The sequence below is a fragment of the Ictidomys tridecemlineatus genome, chromosome 8 (genome assembly GCF_052094955.1).
Source record: "Ictidomys tridecemlineatus isolate mIctTri1 chromosome 8, mIctTri1.hap1, whole genome shotgun sequence".
Classification (NCBI taxonomy): domain Eukaryota; kingdom Metazoa; phylum Chordata; class Mammalia; order Rodentia; family Sciuridae; genus Ictidomys; species Ictidomys tridecemlineatus.
In genome coordinates this window covers 94300958-94326630 of record NC_135484.1, presented here as the reverse complement: position 1 = coordinate 94326630, position 25673 = coordinate 94300958, and the positions used below count along the sequence as shown (strand labels likewise).

Here is a 25673-nt window from a genome sequence, read left to right as displayed (position 1 = left end):
GTAAGAAGCTGGAATTTCATCCTTTGGGCAACAGGGAGAGGTTGCTATTTTTAACAAAGAAATGTTTCCATGAATTTACCATTTTAGGAAAACAAATATTAATTTAATATTTGAAACAAAGTAAAAAGAAAACAAAACATGGCTTTCAGATTTCTGAAGTTCAACTCAATAGAAGTGGAAAGAATCCTAAATTAGATGTTTGATGAACTCAGGTTCAGAAGCATGGTTGTAAGAGGTGAGATATTTTTGAACAGAAAGATCAACAAATAATTGGAGACACTCTAACAAATACATCAATAGGGAAAGTTGATATTTAAAATAGTTTTGGAGAGGAAAGCTGAAATTGAAGTGTTATGATAGTCCTAGAAGGAGCTTAAAATAGATTTAAAAAAAGTGGGGGATGGTATATAGCCTGGATATAACTTGTTAGTTTGAAAAGAAATTTTAGTGAAAATTATTTTCTATGAGGAGGAGATTTGATAGGTTTATTTTAGGTTAATATGTGCTGCTTTAAGTTACATAAGAAAATCATAACATTTTCTCATCTAAAAAATCTTAAGATGTAGTCATAAAGTGAAATATATTTTTGCTTAATTATATTTAGAGTTCTATGCATATAATTCTGTCCTGTAGCTGATATATTGCTTAAAACACTTAAGCTTACATTAGAAGTACAAAACAGAATAGATGCATTTGGTAAAGTTTGGTTTCAAACACTGAAACAGAGTTGGTTTCTGCTTCATGAGTAAGGGACTATTTTTTTTTCCTTTTAACCTATTAAATCCCCAGAAATATCTCCTAGAACTATCTCCTATCTCTGGATATGTCTTCTTTCAAACAGTAAATTATACTTGTGACTTTACAACTGTAACTCTGTACTTCTGGGTGTAGTCTTAGAAACATGTGGCAGAGTATGTGGGGAAAGGGCACTCTTATATGATGTCTACACTCTGGTTTCCAGGAAGAAACTACTCCAATAAATATAAGTAAACTAGGATCCCCTCTTATTTATTCTCCAGACAAACATTTGTATGTTTAGTGTCAGTAAGTAAGATGAAAGTGTGTGTGTGTGTGTGTGTGTGTGTGTGTGTGTGTGTGTGAGAGAGAGAGAGAGAGAGAGAGAGAGAGAGAGAGAGAGAGAGAGACTCCAGTCTTCTGGGGAGGCAAGACAAAATAGAGAAATTTGGGCTACATGAACCTTATTGGTAGATATGCTTTGAATGAGGGCGCACACACTCTCATCTGCCATCTTCTCAGTCTATTTCATCTAAATTTTAGAAAAAATTGAAACGCTACTCCACATAGGTGCCAGATGATGCATCTGGTGACTTGGAAGATATATGAGTGAGTACATTTGTGTTTTTCTCCTCCTCCCTGTGATAATGACTAGAAAAACGTGTTTAGGGAAAGTTAGAAAAAGTGTGTGACTTTAGTTCAGTTAACTCTCTGAACCTTGATTTTGTTTTTTTTTACCATTAAAATAAAATAGTGGAGTGGATAAGATGCTTTTATAATATTCAAATATATGATGGCCTTTTTTTATTCAGGAGCTTCAATATACATATATTCCATATAAATATATTCAATAAAAATGATGGAGACAGATAGATCATGTTCAACTCTATACAGATGTGCCAGATCAGGAGACCAGGAGAGAGAAAGATAAAGTTGGACACATTGAGAGGCAGAGAACTGGAATTTCTGAAGTCACAAATGCTGTCAGCTCTAACTATAGCCATAGAGGTTTTGTGCCTCATATAGTGCAGTGCAACCAACTGGTTAGAAAATTGCTCCACAGTGGCTTGGTTAAGGGGTCCTCCTAGTCCCTAAATTTAGTTGACTTAATTTTTGTATTTGAAAAAGTCTGTTATACTATATTTCTACTAGAATTTTACCAGTATAAAAATGATACAATATTTAGTAGCCAGCATGGCTCAGGCACTAACAAACCAGATTTGAAGTCTAACACACTAGAATAGATGCCAACTGGTACTTTGTACTTGGGCAGACCAGCTAAATATGTCAGCTGTGAGCTCCAGTTACTATTTCGGCTGGTTATTAGTTTTCAAAGGCATAAATTCTGGTTATATTATTTAATCAAAAACATTGTCATGGCCACTAGAAATTACCTTATGTGCTAAATTATAACAAAGGACCTTAACTTTTATTTTCAAGTAGTTTACAATCTCGTGTGGCTGTACTAGAGGAAGAAAGCAAGAACATTGAAGGCAAATTCTTTCTCATTCTCTTTGATTCACTGTGATTCGTATTATCATAAGAGGTTTTTCTCCCCTATACCAAGAACAGAAACACACACACACACACACACACACACACACACACACACACACACACAGAGGGATTTAAGGATTTTCTGTAGAAGAAGAAAGAAATATCTCCTGAAAGAACCCATCACTCATTCTTCAGCATCCTAAACTTTCTACCACCATTTGCACAAGCTGTATCTACAGTTCCCCATGACAGTAAAATAAAGAACAATTCGTGTGAATGTTTATACATCAGAGGTACTGCAGAAGAGCAAACATAAACACTTCAAGAGGAAAAAAAAAAGTAAAAAACCAACCAGTAGTATAGTCTCTCTATTTGTTTTTTAAGAAATACAGGTTAGTGGCTTTTTCCTATGTTCTTCATCTGCCAAACTGATTCACAATAAGGTTTTTAAAACAAATATATATATATATATATATATATATATATATATATATATATAAAGGAAGTATAAGGTTTTCCACCTTCAACACAAAGTGAAATCGTCTTAATTAAAATCTTATTAAAAGTTATTGCCCAAAACATTAACAGCTTCTCCAGGAAAAACTTTTGGCTCACAAGATATTATAGAATACAAACACAAAGATCTGCAGCTTACCGGAAGATTTAGCAGCCTCTATTTTCCTCTGTATGGAGAATCCATAAAGGAAGAGGGCCAAATGTAGAAAAAGGCTCAATCTCATCTAGCCATTCCTATTTGGCTTTCTGCAAAATCAGTTACAATCTAACTAACTAGGCAGTTTGTATTTAATTAAGTTTTCTTTGCCAGAAAATTGTAATGATGCTCTTGTCAAAACACAATGAATAATGTTTTTTAACCAACAAGGTGGAAATAAATTTTAGGACACTTAGGTATGATTTGTCCCCCCATATAGGGTGTTAATTTTTTAGTGTGCATATAATTTCAATTAAAAATTATAATCAACTCAGAAGGGAAAAAAAAACAGAAAAACAACAACAACAACAAAAAACATGACCATATGCCCAGCATTGTTTTTTAGGAACACACTTATAGAAATACACCAAGCGTTCACTTGCATTGGGAAACCTTACACCGTGTATATTGACCAAAGATAGAAAATAATACAACATAAAATATATTAATAATATTATTTAAAAAACTAATAATAAAAAAGTACAGCAGAACTCCCTAAGGCCCTGATGGCCATTGGGCATATTCACTAATGATCTCTTCCCTATATTTGTAGAAGACACCTTGAAGAGATCCTAGCATATTTTTTTCCCAACAGAGCATAGAGAAAACTTTAAAATACCCTATGATATAATACTTTTCAGCAGCTAGCATCCATCTCAAAAAGGCACAGAAAAGAAACCTATTTTCATCATTGTAAGTGTTAAAAAAGACATTAGTCATCATCGTAATTATCAGGTACAGGTTTGGATACAATCCTGAGTGATGTTGCCAATAGAAGAGGCTGCATCTGTTTTAAAATGACTTAAAATCTAACACATAGTGTTAGAAGAAGGATGGTTCATTCAAACTTCAACTGCAGAGGAAGAGTAGCCATAATTTTAAAAAATGATGACATTTTCTATTATTCACAGAGATAATTTAGTACCTAGATATACTTAAATTCTGTTACATTTTTATGCTCACTAGAAGCTTGATAATATCATGCCTATCCTGTAGTTTCACAATACATTTCATTAACCCCACATGTTTTGGTTATTTTAAATATTAGTTTCATTTCAAAAAACAAAGCCCTACAATGCATTCTGGTAAATTAGTCTCTAATAAAAGGAGACTAGAGCATGAAACTCCAACAAGAATATTTAATGGAATACAAATATCCAATCTAGAAACTCTAATAAAAATCTCCCTTCTTTGAGTCAAGGCTCCTGGCTATTACAAAGAAACCATCACACATGGCTCCCCTCAAAATGCATTATAGATCAGGCTCAATCTTTTCTTCCACAAAAATGACACAAGAATTGATTTCAATTATCATTTAATACTGATTTCCTTCTCCTGTCAAAAAATGTTCCATACACAAGAAAGTGAAGGTTGGAAGCCTGAGCTCATTTATGGAACTTTTAAGGACTATTGATTTACCAGTGAATTTTCTAGTTCTCTTATTGTTACTGGAATGGTGCCTCAGAGTCTGAATCAGATGATAGGATGAGCACCAATGCTGACAGGCTTAGTTAAGACTGATGCAAAGAGAAACTTCTCAACAATTTGTCAGAATGCATTTTATAAATTTAGGTTAATATGATTCATTATACCAGGCCAAAATTTCTCATATAGCATCGGACGGGATTTTAATTATATTTCTTCTTGTGTTATTGTGCCTTAATCTACGTCTTTCATGTCTGCATATTAACCTTTGGGGAGAATATGTGTTAATTATCTGTGTCTTTGGACCTTAGTCTTTGGAGCTGAGGTGATTTTGCTTTTATTTTATCTTTGTTTATAACAACACCAATAAATGAGCTACAAGAAAGTATTTATTTAAGTAAATATGCATGTTATCAGTATGTTTTTGTAGGGAATGATATTTGATGGATGCTTCCAGAAGCTGTGTGCCTTTATGTGCACTTTTAATTCTCTCATACAACCTTAGTTGAAAAGACAGAATTTCTATAAGGAAGAGCACATTTATTAACAGCATCATGATCCTAACAAAAGAAAAGTCTAGTACCTGCTAGATACTAAGGTTATAGAAATTGTTTAACAATCTCTCCCTGCCCTGTACCTCTCCATGTGTTTTCATATAAATGTTGCCACTTTTTCTCTGTACAGGAGCAAATTTCAGAGATTGTGGGGCCTGGAAACTGTACCATTTTACATTCTCCCTTTAATAAAAAGATGTTGATAATTTTTCGAGTACACAGTTGGTATGAAAGCAAATGTTTATTTTTTGAATGAGAAATTCAATCATAACCAACTTCACATTTTTAAAAGCTGAAAATACTACAAACATCACAAAATGCAGAAAATATAGTATTTTTGTTTTGTTAGTTAAGAGACCCCTACACTTTCCCCCTATTTTTGGAGGCATAATCTTTTGATCATTTAAAATATGGCAATGATTTTACAATATTTTCTATAGAAAAAAGAGAAAATTCTGGAATCTTCTCTAGCTTCATTGATAAACAACTTTTTGTTATTCATGATTTGAAAAATCTTGTTTCACTTAACAACTCATTACTGGTTATACTAAAGATGACTTTGTTGTCAAATTTGGGGACGCCTCCATCATCTCTCTCATAGCTTAGCTGAATGATGTGGAAGGGTTTTCCACAGAACAGATGCTACCCAGTACAATTCAAATCTGTCTTTCCTTCTACCAACCCATCCTTCCTGCCTTAGTACTACAGTTCACAGATAGCAGTAAGCCCTCTAAGTAAGTATGTGGGCCACACCCCCAGGCCAGATACTAAGAGCATTCTGGAATCATTTCTAAATCAGAATTGTAGCAGTACTTAAATTGCACGAATAGCAATATTTTCTTAAACCAAAACTGAGTTAATGTCTAACAGAAACTCCACTTGGCACTATCCCACAAATAGCCAGTCCCACTTATCCTTCACCCCATACCCAGGGAGACAACACTTTGAGTGAGCCTCCGTGGCCTTTTCTTACTTTTCCCACATCCAATTGTCATCCAACCCTATTGTCTTTATTTTAGGTTCTCATCCCATTCCTGTGCTCAGAGCAAAGGCCTCATCTCAGGAAGACACCCTGTGGTCAATTCCATAAATCTTCTCCCCTTCCTCCATTGTCTTCTTCAACCCACTCCAAACAATTGAGAATTAAAATTTCCTGCCAAATCTTAGTTTGCCTTCTGCTCAAAGATTTGCAGGTGACTTTTTAGGTAGGATAAGTGAAGTTGTAACCTCAGCTGTCAAGGTTACTTTGTAACCCTACTCTCTTCTCCTGGCCTGCATTATTTTCACAGCTGTCTTAAGTGAACTTTGTTTCACTGAACTGCTCTCCCAGATTCTTTAGATTTACTTTGAAAAGTCCCTTTTCTTGTCTTTGTCTTTGCCATTCCCTTTAAATGGTGTGTCTTTTTTCTCTGCTTCTCAAAGTTATACCAGTTTTCTTTGGTTGTTTTCTTTGCCCTCTCGGAGATTTTCTAAAATATGAATGATCTTGGTGATAATTCCCTTTATTGGAGGAATATATTTGACAATATATTCTATGTTCTATTGTCATTCATTTAATATCTATGCAAAATATGTATATGTATGTAAGTATGCACACATATAATATCTTTTTAAAAATACTATAAGTGGGTTCCATCTAATTGTTATTACCAAGCACTTTATTTAGCATTAACTGCAAAGATACAGTTAACAGATACTTTCTGCCTTTTGAGTGTATGAAATCTTATCTACAGGAGAAGATAAAAGCAAAAAAATGACTTTAAATAAAGGACAGAGTAAGAGCCCTAGATGGGAAGTACACAGGATCTTAGTCACTGAACTATCTTGGTCTCTCCCAGCAGATGACATACGTTTTAGTGTTTCTTAACCACAGTCCATAACCACATTTCCAGCACCCACATTCTGGAGGTACTGAATGATCTGTAGTTCCAGGTATTCATGAAGGGCCTGGGAGATGTCTTAAGTATTGCCTTGGGAATTTGAATACCAACAATGGTTTGGACAGGATCATGAAGTACAGATGTTCTTTACACACATATGGTAGTTCTCTGAGATAAACACTATATAGCACATTTTATTATCCTCTACTGAGAGGAAGCAGGATGTAATAAAGATACATAAGCTCTGGAGACATAAGACTCGGGGCACTTTGAATTCTAAATTTTAGTGTACTGATCTCATAAAATACTAAAATCAACAACTAGTTGATTAAGAGATTAAGTGAATTAATACACAGTGATAGGAAACTACTTTTTATTTAATATTTTTAGTCTTTATTTACTCTTTTAAATATCCACTGGTAGGTCTGATAAACTTAATATTTTGCTCTATGGGAATTTTTGTTGAAATTTGCTTTTCAATGCTCCAAATATACTTCAATTATTATGATGGATCCATAAAATGCAAATGTATTCTTCTTAGCAGAAGGTCAATGAAAAGAAGTTTTAAAATATTTAAAATCTGGGTTAGGATATGTTAACACTTAAACTAAATTCACATTTTTTTTAGACTCTGCTAACACTAATGATGGTTTTAAAACAGCAATCTCAATTACTGTAAGCTGTTTCTCATGAGGCCAGCTGCAAGGAGTGGATTTGATTACCTATATACATTCTATGTGGTCAGAAACTTAATGCTGAGACTCAGCAGGAAAGAAACAAGTCTGAAGAGTGAATTGACTCATAGTGTGATTTATAATAAAGGGAACCTTTTCTAAGAAATTTTATCTGAGAGTTAAGATCTCCTTTGAGATTTTTCACCATCAGCTCAGCATGGTGCTATTATTTTGTTATTGAGACACTTAAACTTTTGTTTTTCTTACCCCTTACAGAGGAATCAATAGTCTAAAATTAGAGCAGAGAGTAGCAGCTCTTGAGTGTAATCTGGGTTTAGTACAGACTACTTCAAAGATTGCTGCCAGCAGCTTATCAGCCATGTATTAAACTTCATGTGAACTCATTGAATGGTTTTTTTAGGAAAACAATTAAAACACAGGTGTCAGGTTTTAATAAAATATAAAGGTTCTTATAAAACATTGTACACTTTTTCCTGTTATCAATGATGTGTTATTGTAGAGACATTTGGGGATGTCTACCAAACTCATCATATTTTCTCCTCTATATAAACTAGTGTCTCCTTACGTTATCCTTGAAGTTGGGGGTTAACAACCATTTTTATATTGTACAAACTTTACCCCTGCCTTTCCTTTGCCATTGACGACTGATGAGTGGTAGATTCTAGATCTAATTTTCAATGACTTACTCACTGTACTCAGAAGTGACTAGCTAATACACCTGACAAGTCTGGCTAATCACAATTCTCCCACTTGAGCATCTGGATTAGGATTGAGATTGACAGCTAGTCAGTATCTATTGATTATTAAAGTTGGATATGTAAATGTGGCTACCCTAGGATGGCCATATTTGTCAAGATACACTGATCAGAAAAGCCACAAAATAAAATCTGCAGATAAAAATGGAAAGAACAGATAATCCAAGAAAACAGAGATGAGAGGGGAGAAAGATTCCTGGTAGTTTTCTAGTTCCTTGACCCAGACCATTCTTGAGGTCTGATGGCATTGCTATTACTGGATCTCATTAACCTACACTCACATAACTTCAGCAGCTCTGATTTTTAAAAAAATAATATTTCACTAAAAGAGGTTCCAAGTGATTCTGCTGTTTGCAATCAATAATGCCAAATTAATTCACAAAAGTAGGAAAATATCTATGATTTTATTAGATCTACAGCTTCAGATATTATTGAGGAATTAATATATCATGGAATTTTTTATGTTACCTTTTATTGAATGCCTATAATATTCTAGATACCTATGCATTCTTATAAGTGCTTATGAATATTTATTTCTAATCATCAATACAGTCTTGAGAAGTTGAAATGATTATCCTCATTATATAGAATAGATAAGAAATACAAATGGTCAAAAATATATGAAAATATGTTAACATCTCTGGCAATTAGAGAAATGCAAATTAAAAATACACTGAGATTTTATCTCACTCCAGTCAGAATGGCAATTATTAGAATGCAAGTAACAATAAATGTTGGCAAAGATGTGGAGTAAAAGGTTCACGTACATATTGCTGGTGGGACTACAAATTGGAGCAACCACTCTGAAAAGAACTATGAAGCTTCCTCAAAAAAACTTGGAATGGAACCACCATTTGACCCAGTTATCCCTTTCCTTGGCTTATACCCAAAGGACTTAAAATCAGCATACTACAGTGACACAGACACATCCATGTTTATAGCTCAACTATGGAACCAACCTATCCTTCAACAAATGAATGGATAAAGAAAGTGTGGTGTACACACACACATACACACACACAAACTGGAATTATTCAGACATAAAGAGGAATGAAATTATGGCATTTGCCAGGAAATGAATGGAACTGGAGACTATCATGCTAAGTGAAGTAAGCCAGCCCAAAAAATCAAAGGCCAAATGTTTCCTCTGATATGTGGATGCTAACATATAATGGGGAGGTTTGGGAGGAGAAATATATAAGTTTATTGGATTAGACAAAGGGAAATAAAGGAAAGGGAGGGGGATAGGAATAGAAAAGACAGTAGAATGAACCTGACATAACTTTCCTATGTTCATATAGAATACAGGACCAGTGAAACTCCACATCATGAACATCCACAAGAATGGGATCCAAATTGGAATGGGCTGTACTCCATAAATGTATAATATGTCAAAATGTTCTCCACTGTCATGTTTATAAAAAAAACAAATGAAAAATAAGAGATACCTAAGTCTCAGTGTGTTTATAAAATGACACAATAATGAATCAAAATCCTGGGATGCTACTTTCCACTTCAGAAGTGCACATCCTGTCCATATAGCAACACTGCAGACTTTTCTGCAGGGAAAGTTTCTTCATTTAACAGGATCTCAAACCAAACTTCAACTCCCCTTGTACTTTTCATTCTAATAAATAATCCCTCAGTTTAACCCAAGTGTTCATTTCAAACACCTTATCACCATGAAACCATTGTAAAACAATTGATCCTTCACTGTGCTTTCTTCTGCACATCCTGCCTCTAGTCTACCACCAAATCCTAACAGACCGTTTTCACAGGATGCTTAGAATCAGATCTCTTCTCCTGCCCTCCAAGCCACTGTTCTGCCAGCGGGTGATACCACAAATAATTACAATGCTCTGTTTCCACACCTGTACCCATCCCCATCCTCAGATTCCATTGTTGTAGGCAGAACAAACCTTTTAACATGTGAATCTGGTCATGTGACTGTCCTGCTCAAAACCCCCACTTAGCCCCCCCTTGGACCTTATTTACCTTCTCTTCTGACACATTCCGCTCCAGCTCTAACCTCCATGTTGCTGACCCCAAATTTCAAGCAAGTTCGATATCAGGACCTTTACAATTGCTCTTTCTTCTGACAGGGAGACTGCTTACAGAGGAAGTCCCTCAGCCTAGACACTGCTTCACAGAGGACTCAAAAGTCCCTACTTCAGAGATCTTCTGAATTTTCCCATTCAGAATATAACCTTCTTTACCCATGTTTTCAGAATATACATGTGCCTTTATAGTTCCCTCTTATATGCCTCATATTCCAGTGATTCATTTATTATCAGTTGGATTATGGACGACAATTCTGTTTCACCAGTCTTGCTCTTTTGAAGGGCCATATATGCCATATAAACCCTTTGATTAAAAACAGTATTGACTGCTGTTAACTGAAAAGTTTTTTCTCATTTTTAATTTTTAATAAAAAGATCTGTTTAAACCAGTAATTGGAGGACAAAAACACCTTAGTGGCAATATACTCAAAAACTGTGGAGCTAAATTGTTCCCCAGAGATGAAAAGTGACATCACCATACCTGTGGGGACTTAATTCATTCATTTGACAAATACATAGTATTTGCAAAATACTATGTCTCAGGTAAGAGGTAGAAGAACAAAGACTGATTCTTATGTTTTCAGACTTGTGGGCTTGTTTATAGGGTAGGATAAATTTTCAGCGTCTGATTTTGCAAATTTAAGCTTGCGGAAGATTTTAAATATTGATGCATGATTACAAAAGATACTATAGATAAACACATTTCATCTGTTACAGTAACAATGGAATTTTATAGTTGATTTTGCTTCACTCTTGTATATATCAGTTAATGTTTTACATTCAAACAATAGCATCATCCTTAAAAACTAACAAATGCTAAACAGTGTATTCTTGGTGGCACTGATCAACCATATTCACTTTATTTTCTGATTAAGCTTTGACTGGTTATTAGCCAGTCCATGAAATATGTATGTTTTGAGTACTCATCACATGAAAGTAACTGTCCTTGAAGAGTTTATAGTTAATGAATAATAATTCAAGGAAGACATTTATGAGGTCAGCATGGTAGTGGGTGGTTTCCTGAAACTCATATCAGATGACAGGTATACTGGAGATGTTAGAGGCAGAAGAAGCTTCTTTTTAAAACGGTGATCTGTTTGCATCAACTCAGTTTAAGATTTATAGTGGACTTCCTGGGACTACACAAGCTTAGAAATTAGATAGGAAACTCCCTTTTTCAAGTGCCACCGTCTACCAGGAGAAATGGGCAAAGAGTATAATACCAATGTGACAAGAAGATTACTAATGACCTGAACTAATTATTAAAGGGTGTTCAGACACAAAATGTGACCTAGAGATATAGTGGATGAGATGTAGGGGAAACTCACTGTGTTTCCTCTGTCTATTCTATATTTTTTTGATTTGTATGCCCATTCCATATCTTTGAAATAAAGAAAGAGGAAGGGTATGCAAATGAAAGCCCAGCCACATGGTCTTACATTATTAACAAAATTTATAACATAATCACGTTACATTTGTCAAGTATTTCTGAAATTTATGCTAATAATTATCATGACCCAGGAGAATTCTCTGAATATATAATGATTCATATTATATTTATAATTATTTTCCATTTGAAATCTGACCAAACCTTCTAAAGATAAGAAAACCTCAGGATAGTTTGATTCTTAAAATTCAAGCTGGTGAACTGTCATTAACTACAATGATCATACCTGTAAAATGAGAGCTTCTCCTCAAAACGCTTTCATTGAAATGCACTGCTTAAATTCTTTTGCAAATGACATGACCTCTTGTGTTCATAGCATGTGCATGTTTTGGAGGCTTAGCTAGTTAACCAAACAAATGAACTCCTCCTCACTACCCATTCTCAAGGGTACTTACATATTCTTCATAAGCCTCATGGGCTGGAGGAGGGGGTGCTCTGTATCCTGGCACTGTTGGTGCCCCCCTGGCTCGAGGGGCGGGGACGCCTCTTGCTACCGGGGGCACAGGAAGAGCTCCGCGGGTCACGGTGGTCCCACGAGGTGTGAGAACACCTCGTCCAGGTGGTGGGGGAGGAGGAATGGCACCCCCGCGGCCCCTAGGAAAAACAGATAAAATGCAGATAAGGAAAGGTGAAGGGAGAGAAGGACAACAACAGACATCAGTTCTCATCTCAGGGCCTCCACTGGATGTGAGCATCCAAAATTTATCTTTCTTTTTGGGTATGTGCCTGTGTGTATGTGTGTGTGTGTGTGTGTGTGTGTGTGTGTGTGTGTGTGTGTGTGCGCGCGCGCGCGCGCGCGTGCGCGCGTGCTTAACAGAAGCGGGTCTTGGCCTCCAGAGTAAAACATATCCTATAAATACTAAGACTTAGTTCTCATGCAAAACACTTTGATACAGTCTACTAAAAAAAAAAAGGCCAAAAGGAAAAACAGAAAACAAAAGCCCATTGTGTTTATATTCTTTTTTTTCCCTGTGTTCATATATATATTTATTTATTTTGTCTTTTTTATTTGTTCTTTTTAATTATATCAGATGATGGGTATACTGGAGAGGTTAGAGGCAGTAGAATCTATTTTGATATGCTTATACAAATATGAAGTGTATCTTATTCTAATTAGGATCCCTGTCTTGTGGATACACATGATGTGGAGATTCACTATGGTGTATTCACCTAAGAACACAGGAAAGTTATATCTGATTCATTCCATTGTCTTTCCTATTCCTTTTCCTCTCCCTTCCCTTCATTCCCCTTTGTCTAATCCTTTGAACTTCTATTCTCCCCTGGCCCTTGTTGTGTGTTGGTATCCACATAACAGAACATTCACCTTCTGATTTTGGGGGGATTGGTTTATTTCACTAGAACACCCAGATCAGAGCACCACCTAATGTATGGCTCCCTGGACCATCTATAAAACTGAGCTGCTGTATGTCTCTGTCTCCTCCATGTGGGGTTATTGATAGTGGTATGCAATGTTGCCATTTGCAAAAATATGATCTGTCTGCACTTTAATAAATTGTGGAACTTGAGGCATAGTGATATCATCCTGCTGACTATAGTAGCTTAAATTTGAGGTCACTTGAAATCACGACTCACTGTCACTGATTTATCACCAGGCATGTCACCCATGAGTTGGTGCAATCACTGACATCATATATTTTCATATAGTAACCGTGGTGCTAGTGAAATACATTAGTATTCTGCAACAAAGAGAGTAGATTGAATACTCTGTACTGCAATTCTTGACACAAAAGTAACCTGCACTAAAAGTGTAAGATCAAATGGTTGCAGCCAAGTCCTTCAATATTCTGAGACCTTTAGAAAGGTTGAGTGTTTGTCTGAAATCTTTGGGCAAATGCACGGTTATTTCACTTTTTATTATGTCTGAAAGACTGGCCTTCCGAAAGCACTGCTTTCAGCAGAAGCACTAAAGCTTTGGAAAAATGATGATCACTGGGACGTCAACAATCACACCGTCTGGCTTCACCTCCATATGGAGACGCAGGTTATGCTTTCTGCTATGAATAGCAGTCGGCTGGCTCTTTCTTGCTTACAGAAAATTAGCTTTTAGAAGTGAAGAGTAAGAATGCTGGAAAAGCTTTTAAAATTTTTACATAGATTATAGAGCTGATGAATAGACAACCTATCAGAGAGCTTATTGTGAACTAATGCATATAGAATACTCTCTTAGATTGGGAGGAAGGTGAAATACAAAAGACCCAGAGGCCCGGTGCTGATTTCAAATATGAAAACAGTGGAGGATACAACATTCTATATTATCATCATAATATAAAAACACTTCTGTAAAGAAAGATATACATATCAAGTTTACTTTCACGGGGCCTCCAAGCATCTGTTTCTTCATAAGCAAGATGAATGTATGTCCTGGCTTTCTAACTGTTATCCTAGCTTCCTGTTCAGGTTAGCATTTTAATTTTCTCATCAGTGTCCACGTGTTGTAACAAACCACATGGTTCTGGCTATGCCACTGAATAATCATGAGTGAGTATTTTAATTACTAAGGCCTGAAGTTTTTTTTTTTTTTCAAATGAGTAAACTGCAGATATCTGAATCTATAATCACTCTTCTTGCTCTAAAATAATGCAATGTTCATGTCCAAATCTAATTTTTTATTTCATTCCTTCATGAACTGACTCACAGATGCAGCCCTAGTAATCCTTTCTCCTGAATCTGACTCATTCCCTCCTCTACAGTATGGCTTTCCCTGGAATGTTAAGTCTCCTTGCTCCCTCCTATTCAACTCAAGAATCAATCGCCTATTTTAGGATAACGCCCTGAGCCAAACTGACACCACAGTATTCTTTCCTTTATTTTGCTGACTTCTTGAAAGAAAATTTTCCATGTTTAATTCTCTACTTTCTGCTCATGCCTGAGCTGAATGCAATCCATCTAGTGTGTGTTTTCCCTATGCTGTGAAAACACTGTTGGCTAAGATGCCAAGACCTCAACCCACTGATTTCCAGCTCCACTGGGCTTTTCCCTGGTTACCATGACACTGTGCCTCTTACTGTGTTTTGAGATTGTGAACCATGACTTGGAAAATGTTTATTTGAGCTTTTTTTTTTTTCTCTGCTCATGGCATGATCTTTTTTTTTTATTATTAGTTGTTCAAAACATTTCAAAGCTCTTGACATATCATATTTCATACATTTGATTCAAGCGGATTATGAACTCCTCTTCCTTTTACTTTACTACTCCTTAGCCTCCTCACAAATTTCTATTCAGGGGCCCTCACTGGAATATGGGTGTTCCCAATTTCTGTGTTCATTCTTCTTTCTTCTCCTATGGTTAAACCCTGCAGTCCATAATTCTAGCCATGGTTATTTTCTCCCTATCATAATACTGTGTCCTACCTTACGTTCCCGATATCAGAATTTCTATAACTTCTATGCATATTAGGGTTACTTGAAGGTCTTCAAAATATTCCAAATTTCCCATGGCCAGGTAAATCATAGTCTCTGGAGGCAAGAAGCTGCCAATAATTCCAATGTACAGACTATTTTGGAACACACTGCCCTAATATGCATCACCTAATTTAAATATCTTGACAAACTTGTTATGTAAGCAGTTCATAGCTATTTTAAAAATTGAGAAAGCAAAGAAAAAAGAGGATGAATCACTTGTCCAAGTCACACTAGTCATTCATATGTCTTGGATTAATTACAGGAATAATTATATTCTTCTTTTAACTTGACTTTTCACCTAATCTCAGTTGATAATAGCATATACCTCTTACCAGGTCAGATACCAGAGAATTATTTTTGTCTAGGACCATCCTCCTTCTCTAACATCTAAGTGGCATTAGTTCCTATAAATCTGAGTCTCTGTTCTGGCTCTATCTCACTATACTCCAAGTGCTGTTCATTTCTTTCTGTCTTAGAAAATGGACTTGTGTTCATTGGCTTTCCTGCCATGAGTCTACATTTTCTTTGTGTCTGTCACTCTGTTTCTCTCTCTTCCAATCGCTCCAATGTTCATTATCTATAGTGATAACTGAGTAGTCTCTTCTAAGTATAATTATTCTTTCTTTTTAAAGACTCCATTAGGTTACCCAGGAGGCCAATGAAGGAGGACTGCAAGTTCTAGGCCAGCCTGCACAACTTGGTGAGACCCTATCTCAAAATACAATGTAAACAAAGGCTGTCGATGTAGCTGAGTGGCAGAGTACCACTTGGTTGAACCCCCAGTTCCACACCCAACCATACACAATATTTTAATTTTCACTGTAGTAAACAAAGCCTTCTGAATCTCATTTTCTACTGCTTGGTTTCAATGCAACATGTTCTACTGAGACATGTTAAAATTTTCATCCTTCATTTATATAAAATAAGCTATCATTGTGATAATATAAGTATGTAATGTTTTATACTTTTGTATGCATTATTATAGGAAGATTAGTTATCATAGATATATTTATTAAATATAAATTCCTTTAATTAAATATACCTTCAGCAAATTGTTTTTGAAGTTTTAAAATATTTCAGACAATTCTCAAAATACTAGGGATAGAACCACTATATGACCCAGTTATTCCACTCCTTGGTATATATCCAGATTATTTAAAATCAACATACTACAATGACACAACCACCTCAATATTCATAACATAACAACAGCCAATATACAATGATATGTTTAGTGATATATATATAGTTTTATTCAGTCATAAAGAAGAATGAAATTGCCATTTGCAGGAAAATGGACAGAACTCAAGAACATTATATTAAATGAAATAAACCAAACTCAGAAAGTCAAGTGTCATATGTGGAAACTAGAAATGAAAAGGAAGAGAAAGGTTGGTGGGAGGATCTCATGAAAATCAAAGGGAGATCAGTATAGTAAAGGAAAGGAAACTAGGGGTGGGAGGTGGGGAGGAAAAGGGGAAATACTTAGGCATGATATTGGCCAAATTATATTGTTATCTCATGTGTACTGTGACTATATATCAATAAATCCCACCATTATTAATGATTATAATATACAATAAAAATATAGAAAAAATGGTGGTATTTTGGCAGTGGTAGCTGAAAATATTTGCGGTACAATTTAAGAAAGAAATCTGTGGACTATCTTAGTATCTCTTAAGATAATTTTCATGTGATATACACAATATTATTCTAGATCTGTGCCCTTTAGAGATTTAAATCCCACTTTGAATAGGATGAAAAGAACAACTGAACCACTCTATATGTGAAGACAAATAGGTTTTTTTGTGTGTGTTTTTTGTTTTTGTTTTACACCTTTGTAAACCAATGCCTTCTGTTGAAAACTTGACAAACACAGAACCCTACAAAACAATTCTAATACAGAAAAATTCCAATTTGTTTGTAAAGGAAACAAAATCAAGTAAGACTCTCTGATCTCCAAGATCTTGAGAAATCAAATCTATCTGAACTTTACACAACTTTTTCATGTGTATTTCTTTCCTTTTTATGTTCTTATTAGTGCATTTTAAGTATATGCAGTAGTGGGGCTCATTGTGACACTTGCATAAAAGCACATGATATAATTTGCTCTGATATAATTCCTGGTCCTTACTATCAGTTGTCCAAGAAGTAGTAGGCTTCTGGCTTTCTTGGCTGATGAATAGGTGTTATCTATATCTTTTTCTGTCTCTCTCTCTCTGATAAGATTATATCAATTCAAGGACCATTTAAACACAGATAAAACATATAGTTTTCCCTTCATGCAAGTCATTCTGGTTTCAAGAGAAGATGGTGGCATCATCTGTGTGCCCTAGTTCTGGAGATAGAAAAGGAAAGTGGAAACTCTCAGTATCACTGCCTTATTTTCTAAAGGTAGTTGAAAAAGGGAAAAAAAAATGGAGTCTGACTGCCTGTATGAATTAGGTAACATTTCATGCAATTTTTTGAACCTCAATTTCTTATCTGGGCTAGCAGTTATCTCTTAATACAAAGGGTGTAGTGAATATATGATACACTCTTACATGTTATATATTCATTTATTGTTTCTATTGTGGTGAAGAGAATATTCCTGATGCTCTTATTTATTCCTTCCTATGAACATGGCCAAGCATGGCAAAAATAAGACTGCCTTCTTCCTTTGTTATTAATTTATATATAGTAAAAACTAATGTACCTTGAAGGAGCTGTGGGAGCTATTCGAATCCCTCTGCCTCTGATACCTCTGCCACGACCAGAGTCTTCTGAGCCATTTAAATAAGATAATTCACGTAACTGTTCCTGACGAATTTCATCATTGTAGTCCTAGAAGAAAAAATATACTTGATGAGTTATGGGACATGGGGATTTTAAAGTTAACAAACAAACAAACACAAGAAGAAGAAAAAAAATTCACATTTTTTTTCTGGAGTCTTATATAAAATATCTAAGATGATATAAAAAAGGTACATATTTTAAATTCTTATTATTATATGAAGAAATTGAAGTTGCTTCTTTTATCAAGAAAGTACTCTGTAGGACATAGATATCACTTCAGGTGAGGGCTGGAAAAGGGACGGTAGTAACACAGAACACGAACTGGAAATGTATTTTGGTTATGATTGTCAACATGAGGATTGCCAGAATTTCATTTGAACAACTGTGTGTAGATTATGAATGACTGCCTGACATTCAAATAGCTCCTGATAGGTAAACCAGAAGGGGTCAATCCTAAGGCCTAGTATAGATGCACTATGTGTGTGTGTGTGTGTGTGTGTGTGTATGTGTGTGTGTGTATGTGTGTGTGTGTATCATACAAATATGAAATTATATGATCTATCTTCTCACAAGTGGGAAGCTAATGTGGTGAAGTCCCATCCAACAACCTGATAAGCAACATTTAAAAACAAGGAATTTCCTATGTTGTTTAGCATTGGGCTAATGTACAGTGAGAACCATAGTAGAAGGCAAATTTCAGAGTTACAGCTAAAGATTAAGTCAAGGTCAAAGGGATTGTCTTTCTCCTTCATCAGTTCAGAAATGTGTCAGTCATTTGATTCAAGAGTGCACCAGTTTGGAGATTCTTCAGAAAACTTGGAATAGAACCACCATTTGACCCAGTTATCTGATTCTTTGGTATATACCCAAGGACTTAAAAACAGCCTACTACAGTGATGCAGCCACATCAATGTTAATAGATGCTCAATTCACAATAGATAAGCTATGGAATCAACCTAGGTGCTCTTCAGCAGATGAACAGATAAAGAAAATGTGGTATATAAATACAATAGAATATTACTAAGCCATAAAAAGACTCACTTTATGGCATTTGATGGAAAATGGATGGATCTGCAGACTATGATGCTAAGTGAAATAAGCCAATCCCTCCAAAACCAAAGGTCAAATTTCAAATGTTCTCTCTGATATGCGAATGCTAATAAACAACAAGGAGAAGGGAGTTCAGTAGATTAGATAAAGGAGAGTGAAGGGAATGGGGAGGGGGAAGAAAATAGGAGAGGCAATGAAATGATTCTGACTTAACTTTCATATGTACATATATAAATACACCACAGTGAATTTCTACATCACGTACAACCACAAGACTGGGATGATAATTAGATTAAGATGTATTCCATATTTATATAAATGTGTCAAATTATACTCTACTATCATGCTTAACTAAAAATAACAAATAAATAAATAAATGAATGAATAAATAAAAGAGTGGACCTGAGTCATTACAAATGAATGCTACCATAAAGTACCAGTCTTATCTATTTCTACACACACACACACACCCCTGGTTAAACAACACAAAATTGAATAATGGGTTATTTGTGCCAAATGGCCAATCTGATCTATTATTTTTCTCTACACATATGTTTTAGTGAATTCAATCTAGTGGATTTTGTACTGGCAGAGAAGGGTCTAGGAGATGAGAATAGAACTATCCTCAGAAGATGAGCATACTTGTGGGACAAAAAGTCACATGTATTATCTGCAGTAAACAATACCTATTTAGCTCTGCATATAATGTGTGTATGTTTTATATAAAGTTAAGACTAGGCAAGTCAACCACACAGCTCTGTGTAGAAACTTGCAGTGATGCACTTAGCTTGCAAAAAAAGCCCTCTAATGCACAGCTTTACCTCATGCTCCAGAAACTGCACTGATTACAAGCAAAAGTGATAATCACTCCAAAGCATTTATATTCTTATTTTAAACATGTCCCTTTCGTGTTTATCCTCTACAGAACCTGATTATAGCTGTAATAGCCTCAACACAGCTGACAGAAGAGCCATACAGTAGAAAATTACAGATTCTAACAGGTCAAATATTGTTCAATTTCTACCTCCTAATTTTCACATTTAAGCATCAACTAAAGTGAAGAATAAACATGTATTATTTTATTAGGATCAGGAATGCAATGAATTGCTATTCCGGAGTGAACTGACCAGTCACCATCAAAATGAAACACCAATCCAATAATCTTCATATGTAATATTATTGATGTTATAGGAGACATTTGTAGCTTCCTTTCTGAGGAAAACCCACATCCATTCAGGGTCCTTACGAAATATAAAGAGCGAGATTGACATTGTTGACCATACTGAGGGCTGAGATACACACGAACAAATTACGCCTGAATTAAGTATATGTAAATGTGTACTTTAGAGCATAAATATTTTTACGTTAAAATTCTGAAGATATCAGAATATAGATGTGGTCTCTTTCATTATACAATCATAAATTAGATGAAGGAGGAGGAAAATAAAAAGCAAGAGGACAATGGGGACAAGGAAAAGGAGAAAGAAGTAGAGGACAAGGAGAAGGAAGAGCAACATAGTAATTGGACAGTGATAGAACAATTTCCAACTTGTTCAGGGATTCCTGCAGCCAATCCCCTAGAGAGTTCTCACCACCACACTGACTCTGGGATTGGTCATGTGATTTGTTCTCGCTAATATAGCAATTAAAAAAAAATGACAAAAGCAGAGACTGTAAAAGTACTCATTGATGGAAAAATCACTGGAAATCTTTATGCCACCAGGTGAAGAAGTCTAGGCTCTATTTCTGCAGGTAAGAGACCCTGTGAAGAGAGTGCACAGTCGTCCTTGCTCTCCCTGCATTCTAATCTGAGTCCTGGAACAGGAGTGAGGGCCTTCTAGACCATCTAGTCCCAGTCAAGCTGGAGGAGACAAATAATCACCTAGCAACCCAAGAACCAGGAGAAACAGATGACAAATAATGCTCTAAACCATTAAGTATTGTGGTGCTTTCAGAAAAAAGTACCGAATACAGAGAGGACTAGAGGGTATGGTGCTTGAGAGACATACAAAAAAGGCATTCTCAAAGCAGTCAGCCCTGTCAGAGGGGAGGATTTGGACCTCGATGTTATCTGCATGTTTCTTAGAGTAGATAGCCTTACTTGGAAGTCATTATGTCTGAAGGCTATGGGGCCTTGTATCATAATAGTATGAATTGCTCATAAGTCTCTTTGTTCAGAGTTTATGCTCACCAATCCAACCTCATAGAATTCAGCTCCTAGATTTCTGACTAGGATATGAATATGAATACTTGACACTGAAGATTAACTCTTAATGTAAGTAAAATCATTATCATCTATATAGTTAGACTTTTATATGCGTTTAGATAGAAACACTTTAAGAGTTGATTCATGACAGATTAGTGGTGGACAAGAGAACAAAGACCAGAAACTGCATGTGTAATTGTCCAAGAAGCCTAGGTGCTACATTCTGCAATCCTGTTCCCAAACAGGACTTCCCTCAGCTGATGACAAAATGTGTTTGGATGCAAAGATGGGTCTATTCTTGGAAACTCAAGACTTTCCTCCATGCCCCAGAGATCCCTGAGTTTCAGCAATGCTGAACTATCTTTTAATTTCATTGCACCAAGAAATGTACTAGAAGTTTCCCAACTCTCTATCCTTAGGGTCAGGACATTGTGGTAGCAGGGCTCTCTAGCCTTCCTTGGCTTTTCAAAAAAAAAAAAAAAACATTTTTTTTTTTAATGAGAGCATCTTCCCTAATATAATTCTGATGTGTCCAATCCCATTTGTCATCTGCTTCTTAGAAGACCCAAATTAACATAGGGTGCTTACAACATCAAATTCCTAAGTTTACAAAGTTGAGAGCTTTGATAAGCTCATTTATGGTAATGCTAGTGAATTCAATATTTTTTTTGCATTCAACATCCCATGTACTATGACGACATTGGTCTATTTGCTGTTCTCCTACTTAAAAATGGTTATAGATAACTTGAATATTAATGATTGCCAAAAAAGGAAATGATCCGTGTTTTTGGCAAATTTTCCAATATTTTCCCAACATTTCACTTAATTAGAACATAGGAAAGACTCATAGAAGTGGGTAAAAATAAACCACAATTTGAGTCAGAGATTAGAACAATTTGATTGGCACAGAGGAAGTGTGACAGCAATGCACAAATGATTGCATGTGTGGTAGCGTGTGTGAGACAGAATATGAGCAACCACAAGTAGTTTAGGAGTGTGGTAATAGGAACAGATCCAAATTTTCTGTAATGTCCAAAATTTTTGCTTTTTTGGTTACCAAAATCACTTTCCCAATCTTACTACTTGAAATAATAACAAAGATATTCACAATATTTTTTATAAGTTGATTTTGCCTGTGGTGAGATAAATTCATCCCATGAAATGATTTCCATGAAATTCATGAGCACTGCTATTTTACTTCTGACAGGGCCCTCCCACTGTGACGGCATATGGTATAAACAGCATACACAAAAGCTCAGAGCAGACAGATGTTTGGATGTTCCTAGAAACGACGTATGCTCACAGTCCACATATTTAATGTATATGCATAATTTCCCAGTTATGTACAGTCCCGTCCATCTGTCATGATGGCATTTTGCCCAAATACAAATTGAGAAGATTATTTCACTTGCTTTCAGGTGCCAGGTAATGACAGGTGTAGATAGGCTACCTAGGGGCACAGTCAGGGACCATTTTCCTGCCAAATACCCTCTGCTGAGATACCAGTGGGCACTGGTGCCACACATTTAAAACTGTGATTATAACCACCGGTAACATGTGAATGTAGCTTCTGTTCTGCCAATGCCAAGACTGTCAGACGACATTGGGGGAAGTGAAAATGTAGCCTGTAATCTTTCTGGGCCATGACAAAGACACTTGAGATTTCTTGGCTGCCTGTAATAGTCAGGTTAGGACATTTGACCAGAGTAATGATCAAGAAAGTATGGGTCCAGCATCAATACCACTCTTGTAACTGAGCTGGGATGAATAGGAAACTATTTCAGAAGACAACCAGTGCTGAGATGGACATTATTTACTAAAGCAGCTTAGGCTATTAGATAATATCTCTGAACCAACACAAGGGTAAGCTTTAATCAGCCCAGACTTGGGACCAGAAAAACTCATTAACAAAATGTAGTCAAAGAACAAGTCAATTAAGATTTATTAAGAATCTGCTTGGTGCATGACTCTGCATAATGTTTATACAAAGGCTGTATAAAATTTATACATCAAAGGAGATGGAATACCAAAAAGTCACAATACTGTGTACTTTTTATCTTAAAACTGTTAGCGATGGTGATTCCTGTTAGGGAAGAAAGTTTTCTTTTTATCCCCATTATTAAGATCACACTGCTCACTATGCAAAAAAAAAAAAAATCACCAGAGAATAAGATAATATCAATACATACTATGTATCAATATTTTGCAGTATTATTAGAAAGGCTATTTTCAATCTTGTTTTGTTTGAGTTTATTAAATACTGGTCACTGATATATGAGGTCTAAATGTCAAGGCTTCTTAATGAGCAACAAAGGATTCACATATTTGGTGTGATATATCCTTTGACCCAAATAAGGCTAGAAAATCAGCCACTACCTCAGAATAGATTCAGGGTAGTAACCAAAAAATATTTAGGTGATATCGAATGTCAGATTTGAACTTTTATTCTAATAACACCAAGTTCCATTTTTCCCAGTAAAGGCAAAATGACTAAATAATTTTCAGCAATTTTTTTTTTGCAAATTATTAAGTACATTGAAAAGGAACTTCATTGGCTTTTTAAGTAAAAATATGCATTAATTTAATATTGGTATATTATCCATCTTAATTTATAATAACATAAAATTAACTCTTGGTTAACAAAGAATCAGTGTAATGCTAAGTGGGCTCAAATTCTCCTAACCAAGCACTCATCATGATAAGGATACACTGAAAGAAGAGTGAAAATTTTGTATGAAAATTTTGTATATGAAAAGGGTTGGTAGGATAAGACTCATGTTGGTGATTTTTATCAATAATCTTGAAATTCTAGGCTTTCCAATGGCCATAGAAATTTACAAATTCAAGCTGTGATATATTAAGTCAGATATTTAAAAGTGTCTGAAAGAGTTTTGCAAAAGCAATTCATCCTGTTATTTATTCAGCGTATTTCTGAGTGGCAAATAATTGGTAGCACTGATGCAGGTGCTGGGGACACAGTAGATGAAGCCCCAGTCTCAGGAAGCTCAGAAGCATACAAATGGTCAATCCGCACACCTATCTGTGGAAATTTGCAAGTAAAAATTGAAGTAACATTTGAATAAAATAATCAAGCAAGGATAAAAACCTTCTTATTACTATCCAACTCACTGAACACTCAATTCAACTTTGATCCTTTTTCTTAGTTTAAAACACTTAATTTATTCCCAATATTATACTGATGTTTTGGGTGGCTGCTGCTTTTTGCTTTATTTTTGAAAAGCTGACTTCTACATTTCTGTTTTATGAAGAAAGGTTTTTGCTATATTTCCTCATGAGAAAACCCTTCATAGATGCTCTTTGTTGTTTTTCCACAGATGAAAATACTGTGATGATTCTAACTATATTTTTAAATTAGGGAAAGATCAACCTACTTTGTTAAGGGTAAATTTTTGAAGCTCTTTGAAAAGGATATAAAATATTTCTGTGCATTTCCATTTCTTTCCTTCTTTTTTTAAAATAAATATCATTTTGTCTTACAGCTAAGTTTCCCTCTAAATTTGACCTAATTTAAGAAATTTCTTATAGTAGTCTCTCTGAATATTTAATCATATTATAATAAAGTAGTTCTTAAAAACAATCAAAGTGGCACTTTTTCAAACAATGTACCAGACAAGAGGAGAATCATTTGCCAGATAATAAAAGTTGAATTTACCACAGAAAATGAGGAAAGGTAAGCTGTGGTGTAAGTGGGCACTGGCTAGAAGGTGAAGGTTTTTAAGTGAAGAGGCCCAGCTATTGAAACTTAGGGAAGGAAGTATGCTAGTCAGTTTTCCATTACTGTAACAAAATACCTGATATAAACAATTGAAAAGATGGAAAGATTTATTTTCAATAATGGTTTCAGAGGTTTCAATCCTTGATGGCTTAGCCCCATTGCTGTGGACCAATAGTGACAGGTGTGTCATGGGGAAAGGGTAGAGAAGAGTAGGTCTATTTGCCACATGGTGATCAAGATATAAAGCAGGTGTGTGTGTGTGTGTGTGTGTGTGTGTGTGTGTGTGTGTGTGTAAAGATACCAGATCCCAATATCCCCTTCCAGGGCATATCCCCACTGACCTAACTTAATCCAGATAGGTCCCACATTCTAAAGGTTCTACCACCTTCCAGTAGTGCCATTGGCTGGCAGCCACAAGGATAGTCTATGGGCTTTGGGGGCCATTTAAGATGTAAATGAAAGCATTAATGAATAATTAATAAAAAAAACCTGGTTCCATGATCAGTGACTAAAGAAATGGACTTTGTGAGAGATAACAGAGGACAGTTCAGCAAAAAATGTACTAGAAAAATAATGGAAAAAATTTCAAAGCTGGGCGTGTAATCCCAGCAACTAGGGAGGCTGAGACAGAAGGATTGCAAGTTCAAAGGCAGCCTTAGCCACTTAGTGAGGCTGTATGCAACCTAGCAAGACTTTGTCTCAAAATAAAAAATAAAAATGAGCT

The 25673-nt window shown here is 35.5% G+C and overlaps 1 protein-coding gene across 20 annotated transcripts in view; it reads right to left on the bottom strand.

Annotated features, from left to right (window-relative positions):
- Khdrbs2 (KH RNA binding domain containing, signal transduction associated 2) overlaps positions 1–25673 on the bottom strand; it is a 586688-nt gene that overhangs the window by 214398 nt on the left and 346617 nt on the right. For all 20 annotated transcript variants that reach the window (XR_013425076.1, XR_013425077.1, XR_013425079.1 and 17 more), the window contains 2 exons: positions 17878–18005; positions 12156–12354 (listed from right to left, as the gene is read on the bottom strand). Coding sequence is in view for 3 of the 20 variants with exons in the window: in XM_078019828.1 (XP_077875954.1) it covers positions 12156–12354; positions 17878–18005 (327 nt within the window). In the remaining 17 variants the exon portion in view is untranslated. The remainder of the gene's footprint in view (positions 1–12155; positions 12355–17877; positions 18006–25673) is intronic.